The following is a 21,999-nucleotide window of genomic DNA, read 5'->3' on the forward strand; positions in this document are numbered from 1 at the left end:
ACCACTTTAATTCAAAGAAGCTAAAAGATCTAAAACTACAGAGACACTACAGTGAACTTGAATAATCTGAAACAAGCTAGAGCTACTGGCTCTTGACAATTCTCTGTGAACTGAATACTGTATGCAATTTATTTTACTTGCAATACAGGATTGCACACCCTAAAGGTGTTGCTTTATTTAAACACAAATTTATATAATGACTATGTTGTTTATAATACTTGCCCAAAATTAATTTATTAAAGCAGAGTATCTAAACAGCACACGATTCCAAATACAAAGCTGTTCCAAACATAAAATGTTCAGAGTTTATTTTCGTTATGCAGGTTAGAACTTGAAAGATCTGGATGACATCTAATACTCAAGAATACAGATGGGGGGCGGGGAAGAGAAACCAACCTTAAGTCAAGAGAATGCAATTGCTGATCATAGCTTTCAGAAGCAACAGCAAAGGGAAGCTGCCACAATTTTCTGTGTCACCCACTCATGGTCCAGGACCTTTAATTGTAGCAGTAAAACTGAATCTGTATTGACACAAACATAAGGCAAAGAGGACTACATACTCCCACTGTCAGCTCCAGGTTTTGGGAGACCTTCAGCTAGATGCCTTCAGGTACTCCAGTTCAAGTAGTCCCATGTCCTTCTTATTACTGTCGACATTGCCCATCCATTTGTCCTGTCCTTTGGGCCTAATCCACACCCTAAGGAGAGGGTGAGGCGATTAGAGAGTGCTGGTCCATTTCTTCCTTGCTCCTTTCACTGCCAGCTCACTCAGGGCTGCTAGATGGGTAGCGGCAGGATGAGGAGGCTCTGGAGGTTGTCAGGGCCCAAGGAAGCCAACCTTGGGTGCCCCTAGACTGCTTTCTTCAGAAGCACATGCCTTATTTCTGTACAGTTCACATATATCTTTAGAAGTACAAAAATATATCCCCACAGGAATTAGCGGGCTAGGTTAAATAAATGAAGATATTCCAGTGCTGGTATGGTCTGCTTTCTTCTCTCTATGGGTGAGGCAACTATAGTGGGGTGGAACAGGCCCCAGCAGTTTAAAGGTATGGGCCCTTTAAAGAGGAGTCCAGACCCTTTTCCTTCTTCACTTTCATTATTCTCTCCGTGAAAATGGGAATTAATTATAGTTCAGTTTGTTTGAAGGAAGTAACTGTGCAGTCAGCCCAAATAGTGTATTGTGGTTGTCATTCTTCTTTTGCTGCATTGAACTGGTGCATATTTAAAGATCACCTGTGTTGATGCAAAGGCTAGGTACACAGATACAGTAAACATTTTATGTTGCAAAAATGGATGTGGTTCCTTTCACTAACAAAGGAAAGCTACACATGCACACTTAGCAAACTGAACAGAGTTATGTTACTCTCTCAATTTTCCACCATAGAAGTAATGTGGACTGGACATTTTCTTTCATTTAGTAGTTGTTCTGGTAGGTTCCATGCCGTCTCTTTGGCCATTCTTTTTCCACCCACTTCAGCAGCATTTTCTCAATATCAACTCTTTGATATAATTTACAGAGATCAATCAGCTGCTCCACAGTTCTGTCACTATTCCGTAGCAAAAACTCCAAGGTGGGGCTCTGTTGTTTCTGCTCCAGGAAACACAATTCATCGTAGGTCATTCCCCATTTGCTTGCAAAGTTTCTCCAGTTTTTCACTGTAGGGTGGGCAGGATCCAACTTTATCCTCATCATATACAGCAAGTCCTCATCATTGAGCAGGTCACTGATGGTTGGCTGGCGAGACAAACATAAGGAGCAGGTGCCATTTTCTGTACATGACTTCTTCAGAGCTAGAAGTACAATTATATTGGAGTTACAGATAGGTAGCCGTGTTGGTCTGCCATAGTCAAAACAAAAAAAATTCCTTCCAGTAGCACCTTAAAGACCAACTAAGTTAGTTCTTGGTATGAGCTTTCGTGTGCATGCACACGAAAGCTCATACCAAGAACTAACTTAGTTCGTCTTTAAGGTGCTACTGGAAGGAATTATATTGGAGTTATTCCTTAGCTTTGTGGCACATAAAACTCAATGGCCTCATTCAGCTGTACTGATCAATGAATTGTAGTTTATCAAACTGGGAATGAGCCATTTACCTATGTGCTCCCTCCTTCCCCTCTCCCCTCCACTGTGTGGATTCAACAAAACTTTATTGGTTTCTTAAGTCAAAATTTCATGACACCAGAGCCAGGAAACTGAGATTTAAGAGTTCCCTTCAAGATATAGAGCTGCATTCTAGATATAAAGCCAAGGTTTATCAAACCCATCTGAATTGGGCCAATACTTGCCATTCTGAAAAATAATATGCTTCATAAACTAGGGTTGCCATATCTTGAAGAGCAACAAAGGGCGCCCCGCTCACCCCTTTCCCCAGCTCAGGCTAGCAGTGGCTGCGGTGTGCAGAGCAGCCCGAGCCACCCAAGCCCTCAAAACCCAGACATTTCCTTTAAAATGTAAAAATCTGCCCAGATGGGCATGTTGGCCCCCCAAAAGAGGACATGTCCGGGGTTTCCCAGACATACGGGAACCCTACACAAACTGTTTCTGAAATAAATGAGCATATCTATGGTTTTCTTATGCACTACACAGAGAACATAGAAAGCAAATGGACACAGAAAGCGGCCGTCTACTGAGATCATTAACCCATCGAGATTGGCATTGTCCATTCTCAATGATAGTGGCTTCCCAAAATCTCAGACTACTTCTGTGAGATCTTATTAACTGGAGATGGCAGAGGCATCATGTGTGCAACCCATGTGCTCTACTGCTGAGCTCTGACTACCTAAATCCAACAGAGCTGATTATGCTACCATGCTACCACGATACCTGATGAAGTGGCCTGGACATGCTCTAATAAAAGTTGTATCAGAATGGGTTAACCTTCCAACTTCCCCAGTAAAAAACAAACAAACACAGGAGCAGGGGCCTCATGCAAGTTATCTGGACAAACAAGTTCAATATTAATTTTAATTTTCTGCATGTCTCCACCTTACAGGATCACTTTTAAAAGACACCTTGAGCAACCACTAAACATTTTGTTAAAGTCTGATCTAAGAAACTATGCTATAATAGAGCACAGTTGTGTAAGATAAAATTGTTTGGTTTGGGGGTTGTTGCTTTTTACAATTAATGTAATAAAGATAATTCCCTTTGTTTGCTGGCGGTTCTAAATTCAATCCAGGCACTAAGTTCATTTGGCTAGGGGCACTGCATTACCTGTAGGTGATTCACCAGTACTACTTTGGCTGTCATCATCTTCTTCTGGCTGCAAAAAAAGTAATGTTGATTTAAAGTCTTGTTCCAGGGAAAGAACTTTAATTTATCAACCTATGAGGCCTGAATCTAGAGAAATACATAAGTAGCTATTGCTTTAGGGGCGGGGGGGGGGGGAGATGAGCGGGTGAGATTAACCATTTTATGCAAGGCTTTAAATGATTTGGACAAACATTTCTTAGCTGTAAAGGTAGGCCAAGAAGGACCCTGGTGATGGCAACAGATCAGCAGCAATTGCTTTTACTATTACGAAAAGGCTATAAACCCAGATGAAGCACACCCTTTCCCTGTTTATTTTAAGTTTTAAAGATTAGAGCAATGAGGGGCTTTCCCTTGAGATATCTTCAGGAAAATACAGTTGCCTTTTGTATAGCTTCATTCACCCAAGAGTATCACAAAACACTCTGGATCAGATCTTAAATTGTGCATGCAAATACAGGTAAACTATGTAGTTATATAAGACACTGTAACCAGACACCTTGCCGACCTACGCTTAACTGCATCAGTAAATCCATTCCAAATAAGCTACATAGATAATTTCTGTGCTACGGCCATGGCAACTATGCACACAATGCCTAATCTGTCTTCTGGGGATAATCAGAATCCGCAGAAGGGGCAGGCAGAATCCAACACATCTTTATCTCAGTTGAAAGTCAGTGTTCCCTGCACCATTGTCTCTGGTGAAATGTTACATGCTAATGAGAGAGTTGTAGTCATAATCAATGGGCTTCTCCCTCACTGGATTTCTATTTTCCAGTACTAAATAACTTTTATTTATATTGTCAGATTTGCATAAACCCTAGACACCAGTCAACTAAGGATTTCTCACTGAAATTCTTGGAAATGTTGCTCAGCTGATATCTGTATCCCAGGGCTGGGGCAGGGCAGGGGGGAAATTTACTACAGTCGTACCTCGGAAGTCAAACGGAATACATTCCAGAAGTCCGTTCAACTTCCAAAATGTTCGGAAACCAAGCCGTGGCTGTTGATTGGCTGCAGGAAGCTCATTCAGCCAATTGGAAGCCATAGAAGACATGTTGATCATCTGGGTTCCAAAGAATGTTTGCAAACCAGAACACTCACTTCCGGGTTTGTGGCGTTCGGGAGCTAAAACGTTCAACTCGCAAGGCGTTTGGGATTCAAAGTATGACTGTACTGCCATTACTTTGGTTTTTCCCAGCTCTCCTAAAGTTTTGGCATAGAACTGTAGAGCTGGAAGGGACCACGAGGGTCATCTAGTCTAAGCACCTGCAATGCAGGAATATTTCCCCCAAAATGGAACTCAAACCCATGATTAAGAATCCCATGCTTTACCAGCTGAGCTATTAAGAGCTATTTAAAACGAAAAAAAGCAAGGCAGGATATGATAGTGTGTGTTGCTTCTGGTTGCTGAGACGCTGGTGGACTTTCTCCAGAATAGAGATAGCAGGAACTGAGGGAAACATGAACAGCACTGTAACTTTGTAGGGAGAAATACTGGCAATAGATTTAATGGGATGGACAGAGAGAAAAGACAATGCCATGTGTTAAGAGAGCCAGAACTCAGTGGAGAGTCAGCACTGCAATGTAAGTCCTTCTATTTCCAATGTTCAGGCATGAGTGCTACTGCTCATTGTACCCAAAATGGCAGCACCCATGCACAAAAGGGAGGTATCAGCAGACTTGGGGAAACTCCCGATGTTTGCAGAAGCACAAAAAGTATTTAGGAAGAATCATAGAATCATAGAGTTGGAAGAGACCACAAGGGCCATCGAGTCCAACCCCCTGCCAAGCAGGAAACACCATCAGAGCACTCCTGACATATGGTTGTCAAGCCTCTGCTTAAAGACCTCCAAAGAAGGAGACTCCACCACACTCCTTGGCAGCAAATTCCACTGTCGAACAGCTCTTACTGTCAGGAAGTTCTTCCTAATGTTTAGGTGGAATCTTTTTTCTTGTAGTTTGGAACCATTGCTCCGAATCCTAAGTAGGGGACCTAAGTAGGGGACCATGCCCCACCACCCCAAAACAGCCCAATGGGAACTCAGCATGCCTGGTAGTCACAGAATGCTAACTGACCATTGTAGGTAGGAGAATGGAATAGAATATCCTGGAGGCAGGGCATGGCTGACTGGGAACGGCAACCCCGCATCAGTTTGCTGCTGGTTCCAGTTGTAGTCTAGAATGCTGTCTGGAACGTTAAAGAGGATTGTGTTCTGAGGATTGTCTGATAATCCCAGAGGCCTGGAGGCATGCCCTACAGCCATTGGTTCTTTACTAAGGACATAAGGACCACCCTGCTGGATCAGAACAAGGATCCATCTAGTCCAGCAGTATGTTTTCCAACATCAGTCAGATGCCTTTGGAAAGAGCTAGACACTAAATATCAAGTATCTCCCACTGTGACCAAGGAAGGCAACTGGGTATCAATCGTGTAGCAGATGAATAAATCCAAGATGAAACTCTAAATGGGTAATCTAATGTGAAAGGGGATGGCAACACCTAGCCGAGCATAGTGGGATGTAATCCTCTGTTTTCCAAAGTCAAGTGCATCATTGGCTCATCCAATTTGGCACCCCAAATTAACCTCTTTGTGTTCAAATGGAATTGACCTACCAGAGTCTTTGAATCATATCAACAAAAACACTGTACAGGAAGAATGAAGCTAAAGCAGGATAAAATTAGTATACTGTGTGCCAGATTGGCATTTCAGAGCAAACTGCAAAAAACCAGGATAAAATATCGCTTTGTTTGGATTTATATTAAAACACCCAATTTTGTATAATATCTAAGAATTCTCGCTAAACCCAAGGTGGCCCCCCTTTTTAGAAAAATGTGCAACAAGACAACAATATGAGATCCTCCCACTACAGTGTGTGTCTGCCATACATATACAGCCCCCTGTCCTTTGTGGTAGTTTAGCTTTGTGTCTTGTGAGCCAGACAAGCAGGCTGCAGTTCAATGCCAGAATGGTAGGTAGGAGCTCAGCTGTTCCTGTCAAGGCATGCCACAAACTCCACCAATTCAATAAAAGATTAATTCACATGCAATTACTTCTAAAACAACTTCAAATACAGTTGTGTCCATTTTGGTGCATGTTAGTCAGTATATGTTTATACTGTAAGAGAAGTAACCAGCTATTAAAACATTGCCATTTAACAAGATCATTTTTATTGCCTATTAATAAATTGCAAGACCAGACAGAACTACAAATTTGCCTTCCATGAGTTGGAAGATGAGAAAAACCAGTACACCCTAAAGGCAAAATGTAGCTTCTGCAAATACACTGAAATATTTGTAAAGGGAAATCAGTTTCACTGCTTTAAAACACACACACACATACACACATACACACTTCAACTGAAGTCAGAAGCCAGTTTAATATTATGTGTTGTTTTGATGAAGACCTTTTGTTCCCTAAGGGTACAATCCTGTACTCAAGTTCAGCCAGCTGAGGGGCTATAGGATTTGGTGGAAGCACTACTGCATTGAAGAACCTGAGACACACCATTAGCACAAAAAGTACACCAGCGAAACCACACCGAATATGCTAATAGAACATTCTACTGGTGAAAGTACAGGAGCAAAACAGCCAAAATGGGATGTAGTCATGGGGGTGGGGCACAGAGGAGGAGCACACCTGCACCAAATCCTCCAAACCACGACCACATCCCCACGGAGAGCACCACTTCACACCAGTCCCAAACCTAACACCAAAAAATGGCCTCTGGTTTACTTCCATGAGAAGTGGGTAAGGTTATGCATTAATGAGTGCCTCACCCACACTGCCATAACAGAGCTAAGAATAGGGTGTGACCCAGGACCTAATCGGACCAGTAGCTAGACCTCAGCATGTAGGTTTCATAGTGACATCTAGTGATGCTTTCCTTTGAAGCCTTGATGGCTGGGACTTCAAAGCAAACTGCGGTTTTCAAACAGCCGCTTGCAAACATCTTCTCATGAAGATGTTTACAGAGGAGCTTTCAGACCCCCTTTCCCTCATGCATTTCTTCTTCAAATGAGGGGATTGAAGGAATGCTCCCCTCCGCCCATTAACTAAATAATTGGTGGGAGCACACCTCGTCTGATCAAAGGAACAACTGGAAACTTTACGCTTATTGTTCCTTTGAAGACCCACTATTAACCAGCCCATACCTGACATCATATAGGTAAAGGCAAAGATAAAGGACGCCTGGATGGTTAAGTCCAGTCAAAGGCGACTATGGGGTGTGGCGCTCATCTCACTTTTCAGGCCAAGGAAGCTGGCGTTTGTCCACAGACAGCTTTCCGGGCCATGTTGCCAGCATGACTTCTGGTGCAACGGGACACTGTGACAGAAGCCAGAGCATACAGAAATGCCGTTTACCTTCCCACCACAGTGGTACTTATTTATCTACTAGCACTGGTTTGTTTACGGACTGCTAGGCTGGCAGAAGCTGGGACAGAGTCTGTCAGGGGTGGGGCAGATGGGCATGGCTTCCTGAAAATGGCCTTGTGGGCCAAATGGGCAGGCCTGGAGGACCATGTTTGGTCCACAGGCCAGGAGTTCCCTACCCCTGCTACAGAGCCTCAAACAGTGTGGGAGTTTCTTTGAGAGCTGCTTGCTGCCATATGATCCTGACCACCTGTTAAGATCTTAACTGGAGACCCAAGGTGCCCATGCTTCAAATATGAGATGGGTGTTGACCTGGGATTGCCTGGGGGTTGAGGGCTTTTCCATGGCTTTGTGTCATCTCTTTCCCCTTTTTATCTTTTGAACACCAGACTAAAACAAGACTTCTGTTGAACTAGTAGTAAGCTGTTGGGACACAATAAATGTTAATTAAGCTTTATGTATCAGTGAAACATGCTAGTTTAACAGCTTACCTGTTGTATGAGACCCGAATCAGATGTCAGGCTCCTAATGTTAACAGATGCTATTTCCAGCGTCACTTTTTCTGTTTGGTATTCATCGTCTAAAAAAGGCAAATTCTGAAGTGTTAGTCACATTCAGCTCTCACCATCTTTGCTTAGTAAAATTCAGCTAGATTATGACAACAATTTATATATCAGGGCAAGAAGCCAGCCGTGCAGTTCCACGCATACTAGCAAAACCAGCAATGGCTTGCCAAGAGCTCTACATATTGCAAAAGAGACAATTTATACCAGGGGGCGCAATATCCGGTTCACTGGCTCGCCAGAACATGGAAGCCATGGATTAAAAACAACAACAACAACATCATCCCACTCTGTGCATGTGCATTATGAGTGAAGACTCACCACCATTCGTTATGCTAAACACCTCTCCCAAAACATCTGTCTTGCTCTTATTGCATTTAAAGTTGCATTTAAATACCCAGTCCCATTTGATTTGCAAGAAAATGCTCTGTCAATCTTGTCCAACTTTACACAGGATTTGGCAGGGAACTGGACTTTGTACTATTAATGCACAACTCCAGTCTTGTCTACTCAATTTTAAAATGCTGGACAGAATAATAAAATGTTCTATGGTGTTGCTGAGACATAGCACTCATTCTGCAGCAATTAATCCAATGGGCCAGCTAACAGGCACTTTAAACTATGTAAATCACAGCTGCCAGGGAGCAGGATTGTGCCTCTGCAGGTGGGCAGTTTAACTACCAACAGAAGCTTTCTTCTCAATTTAAACAGGAGCATGGTGGGGACATTTTTTGGTCTGCACCACTGCATGTCCTGCTGTGGCCACAATCCTGCTCCCCAAGCAGGATTGTGAAAACAAGCGTTTTCATTGAATTCATGTACCTAATGTTACACATAGTTTAATGTTACAGCAAAAGTGACACCAATGTTGCAATTCTAATCACATTTACTAGGAAGTAATGAAGCTCTTTTGGCATGCATTTAGAATGTGTCAAACCCACCTTTCAGGGCATAACCCTTCCAAGACAGTTTACATGGATTTTCTAAAACAAAATCACATAAAACAAAATTTCCAAACAACCCTCTAATTAATGATAACTTTTATTGGATATCAAATTAAACATTCTTGAATGAGGTCTCTTGACGCCCCAGGCTGTCTGGAGTGGTGGGAGGCCTGGTTGGGACTTGCCTGTATTGTGAACTGTTAATGGTGCTGTTCCCACCACAGTTCCAGACTCTCTACTGCTCAATGGGATTCACCTCTGAATACTTAAGACATGCTTAAGCCTAAACTGTCTATTGCCCTTAAAATATAATGCTGCTCCCTTCGGGGGAGAGGGCAAAAATTGATGTATGTGTGTTGCAAAAGGCAAACAGGAGCAAGCCATGCATGCATTTTATTTCTTAAAAAGGATGTTCACAACTTCTGGTGGCACAGAAGAAGGCTGGGGTCGCTGGAGTGAAGAACAGGAGAAAAGTCAGGGCTGGGCATCTAGCAGCAGGGTGACTGGCGGAAAGGTGCAGCCGGAGATCATAATAGGAATAACACACTTTACACAGAGACACACTTTATGCACAAACACGCAAGAGTTTAGGTGGTGCATTGGCAGTGGGGGAGAGCATGGTGAGAAGCTGGGAGGGGGGGAACAGAGTGATTAGAGCAGGGGTAGGCAACCTAAGGCCCGGGGGCCGGATGTGGCCCAATCACCTTCTCAATCTGGCCTGTGGACAGTCTAGGAATCAGTGTGTTTTTACATGAGTAGAATGTATCCTTTTATTAAAATGCATCTCTGGGTTATTTGTGGGGCCTGCCTAGTGTTTTTACATGAGCAGAATGTGTGCTTTTATTTAAAATTTCTGGGTTATTTTGGGGCATAGGAATTCGTACATCCCCCCCCCAAAAAAAATATAGTCCGACCCATCACATGGTCTGAGGGACGGTGGACAAGCCCACGGCTGAAAAAGGTTGCTGACCCCTGGATTAGAGGGTGGAAGGGAAAGAAAGGGAGGCTAGGAGAGGGGGAGAAAGAGCTTAAGGGCTGGGAGAGCAATAAATAGCGAGCATAGAGTGAGAGGTGGAAGGAAAGCAAGGGTAGCAATGGGAATGGGGCAGAAATAGCAAGGCTATGGGATAGAGAGAGATATTTTAGGTGCTGCAAGAAAGGAAGCCATCTTTCTCCCAAGTGCAGCAAACAAGAAGAGAGGTCATTCCCTGGTCCCTGCTTTAAACCAAGGCAACCTGCCTGCTCCTTCTGCTGCTTTCGTCCAAAAGTGATGTGTTGTCTAAGCTCCTCTCAAACATTCCCAGCTCTACTGGGGATGGAAGCTGGGACCTTCTGCATTCAAAGCAGATGCTCCACTGCTGAGCTACAGTCCATTCCTCTGTGTGAAGGCACTTTCACACACAGATTGAGGGACTGCCAATTTCACTTCCAGCAATATCCCCATAGATTGCCCTGAGTCCCACTCCCACTCCCAAGTAGCATCTTGGGCAGGACTGCAATGAGAAGGGATAACCTGAATAACCCCATGTGATGTTCCATGTGTGGTCACTTGGTATTCAGACAGTAATTAAGTGTTTTAAAAACAAACTTCTGCATTGGCTATAGAGACATTTCAATGTATATTTTCCACATCAAGTGACAACCACACTTATTTTGCATAGTTTAGGAAAGTTTTAGATAATTACAAATATACAGCTACTACAATTTTCTGCACTTACCTTTTGGTAGTGCTGTATCTTGAACAGGGTACTTGTTTGTCTGTTCAAAAGATGGGGAGACAAAATATACCATCAAATATATTTTGACAAACTTAATTGTTGTCGCCTTGTAAAACTGTCTTTTTCCATTCCTCTATATCAGGCCTTAGGGACGCGGGTGGCACTGTGGGTTAAACCACAGAGCCTAGAACTTGCCAATCAGAAGGTCGGCGGTTTGAATCCCCATGACGGGGTGAGCTCCCGTTGCTCTGTCCCAGCTCCTGCCAACCGAGCAGTTCGAAAGCACGTCAAAGTGCAAGTAGATAAATAGGTACCGCTCTGGCGGGAAGGTAAACAGCGTTTCTGTGCGCTGCTCTGGTTCGCCAGAAGCGGCTTAGTCCTGCTGGCCACATGACCTGGAAGCTGTACGCCGGCTCCCTCGGCCAATAAAGCGAGATGAGTGCTGCAACCCCAGAGTCGGTCACAACTAGACCTAATGGTCAGGGGTCCCTTTACCCTTTACCTTTATATCAGGCCTACCAAACTGAACAGAGTGTGAACTGCCATGTATGGCAGCTTGCTAGGTAACTCCACAATCCTCCTGTTTCTGTAGTCCCAGACAGGAAGGAACACAGAAGAAACAAACGGAGTTTTGTTAAACCCTTTAGTGGGCTTCAGAAGCTAGGAAGCTGTCTTACACCAAGTCAGACAATTGGTCCATCCAGCTCAGTATTGTCTACACAGACTGGCAGTGGCTCTCCAGGGTTTTAGACAAAAGGGGGCTTGGCTTGGACCTTCTGAATGCAAGGCAGATGCTCTGTCATTGACCTACCACTCTTTTCCCCATGGTGGTGGTCTGAAAGCTTCAATAACAGATATAGAAATTGCAGAATCACAGATGTCATGGAGCTGCCACTGAAAACAGCATCCCTCTCTCTTTTGATACTTGTAATGCAACTTGCCCCATACCTTGGCTTAACTATTCTAAGTGTTTCCCTCCCTGTCCCATTTCACATCATATGAGAAGGTATCATACATAGGCAGGTAATAGAATTAGCTGAATTATGCATTGTGGTGGGAGAAGGGAGGATCTCAGTGGCCTGGTTCACATGTCACAGTAAGCCAAACTATGGCTTCTGAGAACCATGTGAATGTGTAGGTTCCCCAAACCCAGGAATAAGGTTCAAGTCTGTCCTTCTTAATCATGACCGGTAACCGTAGATCAGACCTCAGTTATGGTTCAAGGTTTAAGAGGAGAGACCTTAAGCACAGTGTCAGGTCCAGATTACACACCTTGGCTTAGCTGCCATGCTTCACTGTGCTGAAAGTAGGTATGAGCAGCAACTTCCAGATCCAACAACATTCCCATGGTCCCAGTAAGCCATAATATGTGAACTGGGCTTATGTGTGGTGGTTGGTTTTGGTGGCAGCTCCCTATATTTTAGAATGTCTGGTTCTATTCTGAATTCATCCATTGCATAGTTGGCACAGAAACATTTCACCAAATGTCCTACAATACCAGAGATTTATGAACCTGTTCTGCCAGCATTAAAAACTATAAAATGGTAACCAACATGTACAATAATTGAATTAACGGTTACATTTCATTACAATACATTCAGGAAATTACATACTTCTTCTGAGGATAAAGTGCTAGGGTCTGTATCTTCTACTGGCTCTTTCATTGCCTGATCTGCTGGAAACAAATAAAGGAAAGTTTTAATTTGTGTTTCTCAATATCTCCAGTCTACTTTAATTGCCTCCATTGTAGATATAGGCAAGTGTTAGTTTGTAACACAAAGAAATGTTTCACATTCTGGTTTTAAAATTGTTATTCTAGCAGAATAAATAATCATAAAATCATATGCACTTACATTTTTCTATAACTTTAATGAAAAATTATCATCTGCCACAAGCAGTTTTCGCCAAGAGTAACACAAGTGCTAGATAGAATAAACCTATTCTGATAAACCATGTTTACCATGTTTGTCAGATGAGAAAGATGACATGTGCCTGCACACTTCCTCTTTGCACATCCCATTCTCTTCTATTTTTTTAAAACCACAGTTTCCTGTGACATCTGAACTGCCAAACTTAGTTTATGATATTTCTTATATCATTTTGAATCATCTATGTATTTTTTGTGTTGTCATTTTTATTTATCAGCTAAGCAATCTTATATTCTAGTTAAACCAAGAGTGTGAACAAGCCACTGCTATGCCATGAATAGGGCCAGGGCGCAGCCGGAAGGGAACAACAGACCACATTCTATCTAGGGTAGTTCCAGACCACAGGCTGAATTTCCAAACAAATAGGTCATTGGCAACAGTTTAAAAAACAACAACAAAACATCATATTCCCCCCCAGAAAGTGTAAATCTGGATTATATGGGGAGGGGGAATATGGGCTGCAATTTTAATGACAATATGTGAATACTGCAAAATACCTGCATGCATGAGGAGCACCAATCTCACTTGCCACTATCAGAAAAGCTGCAGCTCAAACGGAGGGGCAAAAAAAAAGAGTATGGAGGGGTGGCTGGAAAGAAAGTCTCCCCCCTCCCAGTTCCTGGCCATCAAATTTCTTGGACCTGTCACTTTCTCTCAGCCTGCCTCAAAGGATTGTTATGATGACAAAAGATTATATGTACTGTACTTTCCTGTGAGGACTGTACTTTGTGCCTTGTTTGCTATTTAAATTGGATCCAAGACCAGACCTAAGTGCCAAGGGAAGTAAGGAAGAGTCAGGTATTCCTTTGGCAAACAGCCCAGTCCTGTGCATATGAACTTCAAATGAAGTCCCCTGAGGTTTGAGATGTCTTATTCCTGAATTGACTATTTGGAACACCAGAATCTGTAGAAGTGGATTTCTGCTGTATGTTGCGATTTAGTTTCTGTTCATTAGCAACAACCCTTTGTACTGTATAACCGTTTTGAAGTTGAAGCAACTGAGAGCTTGGATCAAAGAAATTCCATGCTCATCATCCTATCAAACTAATTATAAAGTTATGAAAGCCAGCCTGAAAAAGATAAGCAAGAATAGATAAGTATCACTCAAAGCTAGAAGTACTGGATACTTTTCCAGTCCTCAGTTCACCTCTAATTTCCTGGTGCACTACTAAGCTTAAATATGGCTCCAGCTCAGCAGTATCAAAACAAGCAGCGGAGCAAGAACTATCTTTACTCTGATACTTTCGGATGAGGTTCTCAAACAGGGGAAGAAGCATCCAGGAGGTGGGCTGTTCTGAATGGTGGGGTTGCACTCCTGGAAGAAGCAGGTTTTTGTAGCTTGCATGTGGCTTTAGTAGCTTGGAGTACTCAGGCCCTAGTTCCAGCTCTGCTTGGTTCCCCAGCTTCTGGCCTCTTCTGGACACAGATGACTAGGCCACAGTACTCCATGCTCTGTTACCTTCTAGACTGGATTACTGCAATGCAATCTATGTGGGGCTGCCCTTGAGAAGACTCCAAAACTTCAGCTAGTCAGATTATTATTGGCTGTGGTTTCTATTCAAACTCATATAAGCCCTGTTCTAAAATAGCTGCGTTGGTTGCCAGTCTGTTTACAGAATTAATGAAAGGTGCCCTAAACAAGTTAGGCCCCAGATATCTGACAAGACTGCTCTTCTGTACAAACCCTTTTGAGTGTTTGGATCAGAGCCCTCTTGGTAGCTTCACTGCCCTTAATGGTTTTTGCTGTTGTTTGTTTGTTTGTTTTTGTGCGGCGGGTATCTGCAGTAGCCCTTAAATTGTAGCTTTCCCACCGCAGAGCATGCCTCTGGCACCTTCTGAAGAGATTTTGGCAAATGCTGGACACACATCTTTTAGGCCTTATGTTGTCCAACAGCATACAGTGGTACCTCAGGTTAAGTACTTAATTCATCCGGAGGTCCGTACTTAACCTGAAACTGTTCTTAACCTGAAGCACCACTTTAGCTAATGGGGCCTCCCACTGCGCCGCCGGAGCACAATTTCTGTTCTTATCCTGAAACAAAGTTCTTAACCTGAAGCACTATTTCTGGGTTAGCGGAGTCTGTAACCTGAAGCGTATGTAACCTGAGGTACCACTGTATTCTTAAAATAAAGTTCCCTGTTAAAAAAAACGTGTGTGTGTGTGTGTGTGCTGGTCACTTGTGCCTCAAGTGTGTGACCTGTACAACTGCATTCTCTTTCTCACTTAACTTGAAAAGCGTTTATAAACTAAATTACGCTCAGGACAGGTAGAAATTTGTTCTTGCTGAAGGATATAGGGAGCAATTCTCAAAAGTTACAGGATAAGGCAACTTTTTGCAACAATTTTGTGCACTTCAGAGGGATGCTGCAGGGCTTAATTTCGTTCGTGCATGAGTGAATGATTCATCAAGTCCTTTGAGGGTGAGGTGCTACAGAAAGGGCTTTTTAAGAATCGCTCCCGGTGCACGAAAAGTACAGGAGGAAGGAAAGCCTCGGACACACGCTCTCTTTCTCTCCACGCAGCACTGTGCGTGCAGTGATTTTCTGCAATGGGTTTGCGGGAGTCGGGGCTACCAAGACCTAGCATCGCGCCTGTCGGCGATCTGCGGCATGAATAAGACCAAGGTGAGGCCAGAGGCGCAGAAGGGCTCGAGCTATGGCTGCCTCCGCCTCTCGCCTCTGAGCTGCAAGCGGAGTGGCTTCGCAGCGGGGCGAGGGGAGGAGGATCAGTGTCCACCCAGCGAGTCCGCCCTCCGGCCCGCCCCAGCGGCCACTCCAGGATCCCGCCTCCCTTCCTTCCCCTGCCCAGCCCAGCCCCACTTCTCGGCGGCAGAGCCCGCAGGCTCCCGGCCACAAAAGACGCCCAGCCCCTCGCCTTTCCCACCAGACGCAGCAGGCAGATCCCAAAGCAGGCGCCCTTTACCTTCGGGCAGAGGAGGGTCCCCGGGAGAAGCCATTGGGGAAGGGGAGGGAGAAGCTCCAGGGGAACGTGGGCCCTTGCGACCGGGCAACCCCCTCGATCCAGGCTCTCCCGCGGTGCTTCCTTCCCCACTTCCTGGTCTGGTGTTGATCGAAGCCCTCGCTGGCTTGCTCGCTCTCCCTGCTGTACGCGAGGAGTCTCCGAAGGGAGCGGAAGCTGCAGGTAAAAGCCCAAACTTAGCAGGGGAAGAGCCATGTGCGGGGCGGGGGGAGAGGTGCTCTCCCCACCCCCAAGCTGCACTTCATGCTAAGCAGTCCTCTCTCCGGATTCACCTTCGTCTGCCTTTTTTTTTTCTTTTAAAAAGCACCTCCTGGCTAGATGGGGATGCGGATTATAATAATAACTTTGGGGAAAGTGTGTTGCACCTTAAGAACTGAGACGCCTTGGCATCCGCTGAGAGAGGCAGCGGAAGGAGTCATCAATTAACTTTAAATCTCCGCTTGAGGAAACATGTTGATGCCTTAGTAGTAAACTTTACTTCCATAAACTACTCCGCTAATGAGGAACAACCCCAGATGTGATATCAGTACATAGAAAGGTAGTACCGATTTCCGTAAAGATGGCATCACGTTTTTTTTAGTTATTTGAAGGGTTCCATAAGCACCCCATTAGGGTACACAAAGACTGACCAACTTGCATTTATTTTTGGCAGAAATCCCATCCTACAAGCACATGAGTGGTCAGATTTTATTTTCAAGTCAGTTATATTAGAAAATGGGTTCTTTAATTCTACTCCAGTGACCTGGGGGCAGTAATTGGAAGGAAACCAAAGTGTACGAGAGTGAGTGTTTTATAGGCACTGTCACTTTCCTTTTTATGTTACCCAGGATCCTTGCAATGCAAGTCCTGACTTTCTTTCTTGCTACCCCACTCATTGTAATGAAGTGTGATTGTAAAACCCAAGTTCCTATCAGGAGTTTTACACTGAATAGTTGAGGACTGAACTTGAATGTTATGCTTTGAATTTCCCTTCCAGTCCCCCTACCTATTCTTTATTCTTCTCCCTCAGAATTTGCCTTACACTTAGATGGAAATGGAAGATTCTGACTGTATTTCATAAGATGAAGAGGTTTTCATAAAGAAAAACTTTCTCGTCTTGGGGAGGATAACCTTGATGATACTTTACTAGATTATGATTTTTCAGGCCCTCCTTTGACAGCAGGAAAGTTTGAAGAATTGCAAACAAAGGATAGTAGTTTACTGGCCAGCCAGGATGCGGCCCCTGATGTTTAAGCAAAAGCTGAGGAGGCATCAGACCCACTGCTAATGACAGAGTTTGTCCCTCTGACTCCTGTCCCAGGGATTCAGGGAAGTGTTCTACATCACAACTCTCCCATTCACTGTTTATTTACATTGCGTTTACATCCCACCTTTTTCCTCCAAGGAGCTTAAGTTACTGTACATGGTGCTGCCTCATTTCACCCCTGCAACAACCCTATGAGGTAGGTTAGGCTGAGAGGCAGTGACAGGCTCAAGGGTACACAATGAGCTTCATGGACAAGCAGGGATTTGAACCCTGGTCTTCCAAATCCTAGTCTGACATTCTAACCACTACACCACATTGCCTCTCCTAATCCCACAGTTGTTAAGTAGAATGATGCTATGATTCCAGTACTGAAGTTCAGTGTTGAAGGCTCAGAAGATAAAGCCAAAAGAGAACTCCCACATCATTTTAGGGGCGTTTTTAGATTTAGCTCATGCTGAAATGATGACAATATGTTGTTGGCATCCATCTGTCCCAAGAGACAATGGAGTGAGCCTCTGGGGGTCAAGTCAAACTGCTGTGTTAGCGTCACCAAAGTGACTTCCCTGGGTTGCAAGCCTTGGCAGTGTTTATGGAAGGTCTTTGGGATAAGACAGGCTTCCTCAGCCTTGGCCCTCCAGATGTTTTGAGACTACAATCCCCAACGTCCCTGACCACTGGTCCTGATAGCTAGGGATCATGGGAGTTGTAGGCCAAAAACATCTGGAGGGCCAAGGTTGAGGAAGCCTGGGATAAGACCTCCCTCTCGGCCTTGCTGATGTGGTCCAAAGGAAAATGGAGCAATACATTTGGCACTAGCTTGGCTGCAGGAGTTGCTAAAAGGGGGCCTGCAAGGCTCCATCCAACCATATTAGGGACTCCAGATTTGTTTACTCCTTAGCCTTTTCTTCACCCAAAGATATCCCATACAGACCATATACAAACCAATTAACCTAACATCTACTGATAAAACACATATATTTCTAAGCCCTAACTTGCATCCTCCTAAAACTTCCAGCAATCCAAACTAGTTAAAAGCTTAGTATTTTTTTTTTGTTTTGGCCATATAGCAATCCAATCCAAAATTGCCTTACAGCTAACAAGTGCTTTATAGCTAGCAATCCAAGCAGGAATCTATGAAACTGCCTTCTGTAGGCTCTGAGGAGAAGTTGCAGAACATGAATCCAGTGTATAGGATTCAGAATGGTACTAATGGGAAATAAGTTCATGTAAAAATAGGGGAAATTTTTAAAAATTGGAATAGTAAAGTCTGAGCTTCACAAGGGAATAAATAGAATAAACCAAAATTAAAAGGATTTTTGGAAGGAACAAAATGATATAAAAACTGTATATAGTCAAAACCATGCATGCACCAGACGTCTAGACCCCAAAAGACTAGCTCAGAATAAATTGCTAAAGTAGCTTCTAAAGCTGGAGGAAGGACATGCTCAAAACAAGAAACCCCTTCTCTCCGAGAGAAGGCAAAAAGGCAAGCTGGGCTCCAAAGACCTCAACAAGCAAAAATGTATTAGAAAGCAAAAATAAAATCAAGCAATGTGAGCTCTAGCACTGAGGTAATCTCTTTTTGATCCCTCTGCACCTCTTCATTTTCCTGTCTTCTGATTCACTCTTACTAAAATTCAGTTCTGTATTAGTAAATGACACCAGGAGCAAACTCCTGTAGAACAAGTGTTTTGTTTTTGTTTAATTGTTTGGTTGGACTAACATCTTCTTGTACCTTACTGGGGTACAAGGAACCTCATGAAGGCCATTCAAAACTGCCAACCAGTTGTCTTCATCCTGGGACATGATCTCAGCTTGACTAAAGCCTTGCCAGCCTAGTGCTGCTGGCTGTGGGGAGTAGCACACCTTATATCTTCTTTGTGATCTCAGCTTGTCTAAAGCATTGCCAAGCTTTCCATTTCTCATTATCCAGCAGGGTCCAGGCAGACACAGACATTTCTGCCTTTAAAGCAGACGTTCAGGCATGCTTAAACGATGAGCCAGAGTCTTCTTGACCAAGGTTTACTTCAATTCCATTCCACAGCTTCTGAAATTATCGCTGTCAGAGCTGCCTCTAGGTCCCAGCTCACAGAGGACCAACGCTAGGCTGTCGTAATGTACAAAAGTCTTTATTGAAGTTCAATTTCCATTTCAAAGCCGCAGCGCGCAGCCCTACGTCTTAAACCCTAGATCGGCGAAGTCCCGTCTGAGTCTCCTCCCCTCTGACACCAGTTTAAGATCCTAGCCCTGCTCCACCTTTTCCGCTGCTCTCTCCTCTTCTGGGTCCTCCTGCCCGCTGGGGCATTGCCCTTTCTGGACTCTTCCGACGCTGAGTCGCTTAGCTCCTCCCCCTGCCTCCTGCGGGCTTTAGGACCCGGTTCCCAATCCTCATTCTCTGCTGTCCCGCGCTCCTGTACATTTGAACTTGCCTCTCGCGCCAACCCAGTGACCTTTCTCCTAACCGTTACACTACTTCGGTCACTGCTTCCCTCTTCTGGGATACTGGCCGGATCTGACCTCCCCTCCGTTGTCCGACTTTCTGATGGAGGCGTGGTCAGCCCTGCCTCATCTTCTCTCCCTGGTGGGGAATGCACTGGCCCCGATACTTGGGATTCTTCCCCCCCCACTCTGCTCTGGTGGGGAAGCTGGTCCTGATTTCCAACTACTGCTCTGGGAGTCCCTGCTGCCCCCTTGCTCCTGGGGCGTTCCCCTTGGGAACCCCCTACCCCTGGCCACTGGCGCCCCCTTCTGTGAATCTTCCGATTCGCTGGAGAGGCTCATGGAATCCCTCGGTCCACTGTCCTCTTCTCCTACGCTCCCCTCGGATTCTTCCCCTTCGCTCTCCATCTCCTCTCTTCCCTGTGCCTCTGCTCCTGAGCCCCTGACAATCGCCTTCACCAGACACGTAGATTGGCCCACCAAACTGAGAAGAGCAACAATATTCAATACATTTGCGGCCTGCATAGATGACCAAGCAACTCTTGGGTTATGTGCTAAAATGATCATCAGTATCTGCCTGTAGGTTTGCAGCCTCTTGGGAGTTGTAGCCCAAAAACATCTAGAGGGCCACAGCTTCCCAATTCATTGGTCTAGGCAGGTGTTGGGCTGCCTCTTCTAGTTCCCTGTTGCCTTTTGGATACAATTTAGTATCTTGCCTTTGGCATTAAAAAGCTGCTTGTGTCTTGGTACTACAACAAACATTAAGATCAACTGTCAGCATCTTATTGCTTGTATCATCCTGTACCAATGGAATGCTCTTGGTGGTTGCCCCATATTTGTAGAACTACTGTTCAGTAGTAGAGATCTGTCAAAATCTGAGCTTTTCTGATTTTTTTCTGGAATAACTATTTTGACTGGTATTCTAGCTGCCAGAGTTAATATAGCAAATGATTAGTTTAATTTACTTTAATAAAAAAATACACCCACCTGAAACAACACAATTTTGTTCTAAGACATGGTGTTTGTATATTTGATTTTTATTACATGTATTTATTTTATTTTAGAAAAGGTGGGCTAAAAATGAACCAGAATGATCCAGTCAGTGTTAAAAATAAAAAAATCCTATTGATTTTAATGGGAGAGTTTAAGCGCATGTTTAAGCATTCCCCACTGGAATAACTGATGTAGAACTGCATCACTCTGATCCTGCTCTAATTAAGCAAATTGTTTTTGCTTGTCTTTAACCTTCACTGTAGAGACTTTTACTGTTTGAATGTTCCCAATCCTCTGGCTAGGCATCGTCTGCATAGGATGCATGGTTGGGAGAGCTTTCCTTCTGAAAACTTCTTTCTGTTCACACTTCTTAGGATCCAAGACACAGACTCCTTCTTCAATGAATGGTCAGTCCTGTTTGGCTGATGGTGCAACTCTAAGCATGTATACCCAGAAGTTCAATGGGACTTCTTCCCATGAAACTATGGACAGGATTGCAGCCTAAATGAATTTGTTTGGAAGATCAATGTAGAAAAAACCCTTATTGTACAATGATATAAAGAGACCTTTGTATCATTGTCCAATAACATTGTTTGCCCTTGGCCTCAGGGCTTGATGAATGACAAGTAAAAGGAATAAATAAACTACAGATTCCTATCACAAATCCTACGTTTTATAAATTTCTTGATGTTCCCTTAGAACCACCAAGCTGCTCGTTGATCCTTATAATATCCACTTGATGTTTGAAGTACATATCCATAAAACACAGACTTTCATGATCAAATCCTTCAGGGTTTAACCAGAAATAAGTTGGCTCTACATTCAGCTCATTTAGAATGATGACTTGTGCCTACTGAGCTGTGAAAACTTGATTTAGAAAAATCACATGCTAGAGGCCTCTCAGGACTCAACCATTTCTGAATACACATAGGGAATGATGCCACTGGGAATAATTACCCCTCAAAAAATAAAATATATCTCTGCCCACAAAAACCCAACTTCTCTGAAGCTGTCAGTTGCTCAATAAATCTTGTATTTCTGGCAGCCCCCGTTTTTAATGTTGGCATTCTGTGTCTTGTGGCTTTCACTACAGCTAATTGTTGATAATGAGTTTATGTTTGAATATGACAATTCTTAGACAATAATTTAATACACCCATCTGTAAGTTTCTATTGACTATCCAGAACAGAAATCTGAGGTATACATTTGACTCCCGAGGTGACCCATCTGCTAAACAGGTATATTTGGAGGGACAGGAAAGAACCTTGAGTAGCTGAAGAGACATGGTAAAACTGTTTAATAAAAATGAGCAAAATAATTAAAGATGAAGGAAACCCCAGTCAGTATGCAGAAGACAAAGCAATTGACAGCAAGAAGAACATAAGAGCCCTGCTGGATCAGATCTAGGCTAACACACAGCCTCTGAACCTGGATTTAGGATATAATTACCTAACTAATAGCAAGTCATAGCCTTAGCCTCCATAAATTAGTTTAATCTGCCTTTTAAAATGGAAATGTGGATGGCAACCACTACAGATTGTGGCACTGAATTTCTGAGAA

The 21,999-nt window shown here is 43.8% G+C and overlaps 1 protein-coding gene and 1 long non-coding RNA gene across 4 annotated transcripts; one reads left to right on the forward strand and one right to left on the reverse strand.

Moving 5' to 3' along the window:
- Positions 1-282: 282 nt before the first annotated feature.
- EDARADD (EDAR associated via death domain) lies at positions 283-15,902 on the reverse strand. Of its 3 annotated transcripts, none has more exons than XM_079971208.1 (6): positions 15,705-15,902; positions 12,467-12,528; positions 10,854-10,893; positions 8,120-8,208; positions 3,218-3,266; positions 283-1,794 (listed from the first exon to the last, which is right to left on the reverse strand). In XM_079971208.1, exons 1-6 carry the CDS (start codon positions 15,736-15,738, stop codon positions 1,418-1,420), a joined length of 651 nt encoding a protein of 216 aa, XP_079827334.1. In that variant the 5' UTR covers positions 15,739-15,902; the 3' UTR covers positions 283-1,417. The 3 variants fall into 3 exon arrangements, with proteins under 3 accessions (XP_079827334.1, XP_079827335.1, XP_079827336.1); XM_079971209.1 differs by having other exon boundaries at positions 12,467-12,525; positions 15,705-15,901; XM_079971210.1 differs by lacking the exons at positions 12,467-12,528; positions 15,705-15,902 and adding an exon at positions 11,356-11,766 and having other exon boundaries at positions 10,854-10,984.
- LOC307213363 lies at positions 15,794-21,103 on the forward strand. The gene is made up of 3 exons (XR_013837485.1): positions 15,794-15,923; positions 16,771-18,578; positions 20,814-21,103. It is a non-coding gene; the product is annotated as an uncharacterized lncRNA (long non-coding RNA).
- Positions 21,104-21,999: the final 896 nt, after the last annotated feature.

Source organism: Podarcis cretensis (genome assembly GCF_951804945.1).
Source record: "Podarcis cretensis genome assembly, chromosome: 3".
In the NCBI taxonomy this organism is placed as follows: domain Eukaryota; kingdom Metazoa; phylum Chordata; class Lepidosauria; order Squamata; family Lacertidae; genus Podarcis; species Podarcis cretensis.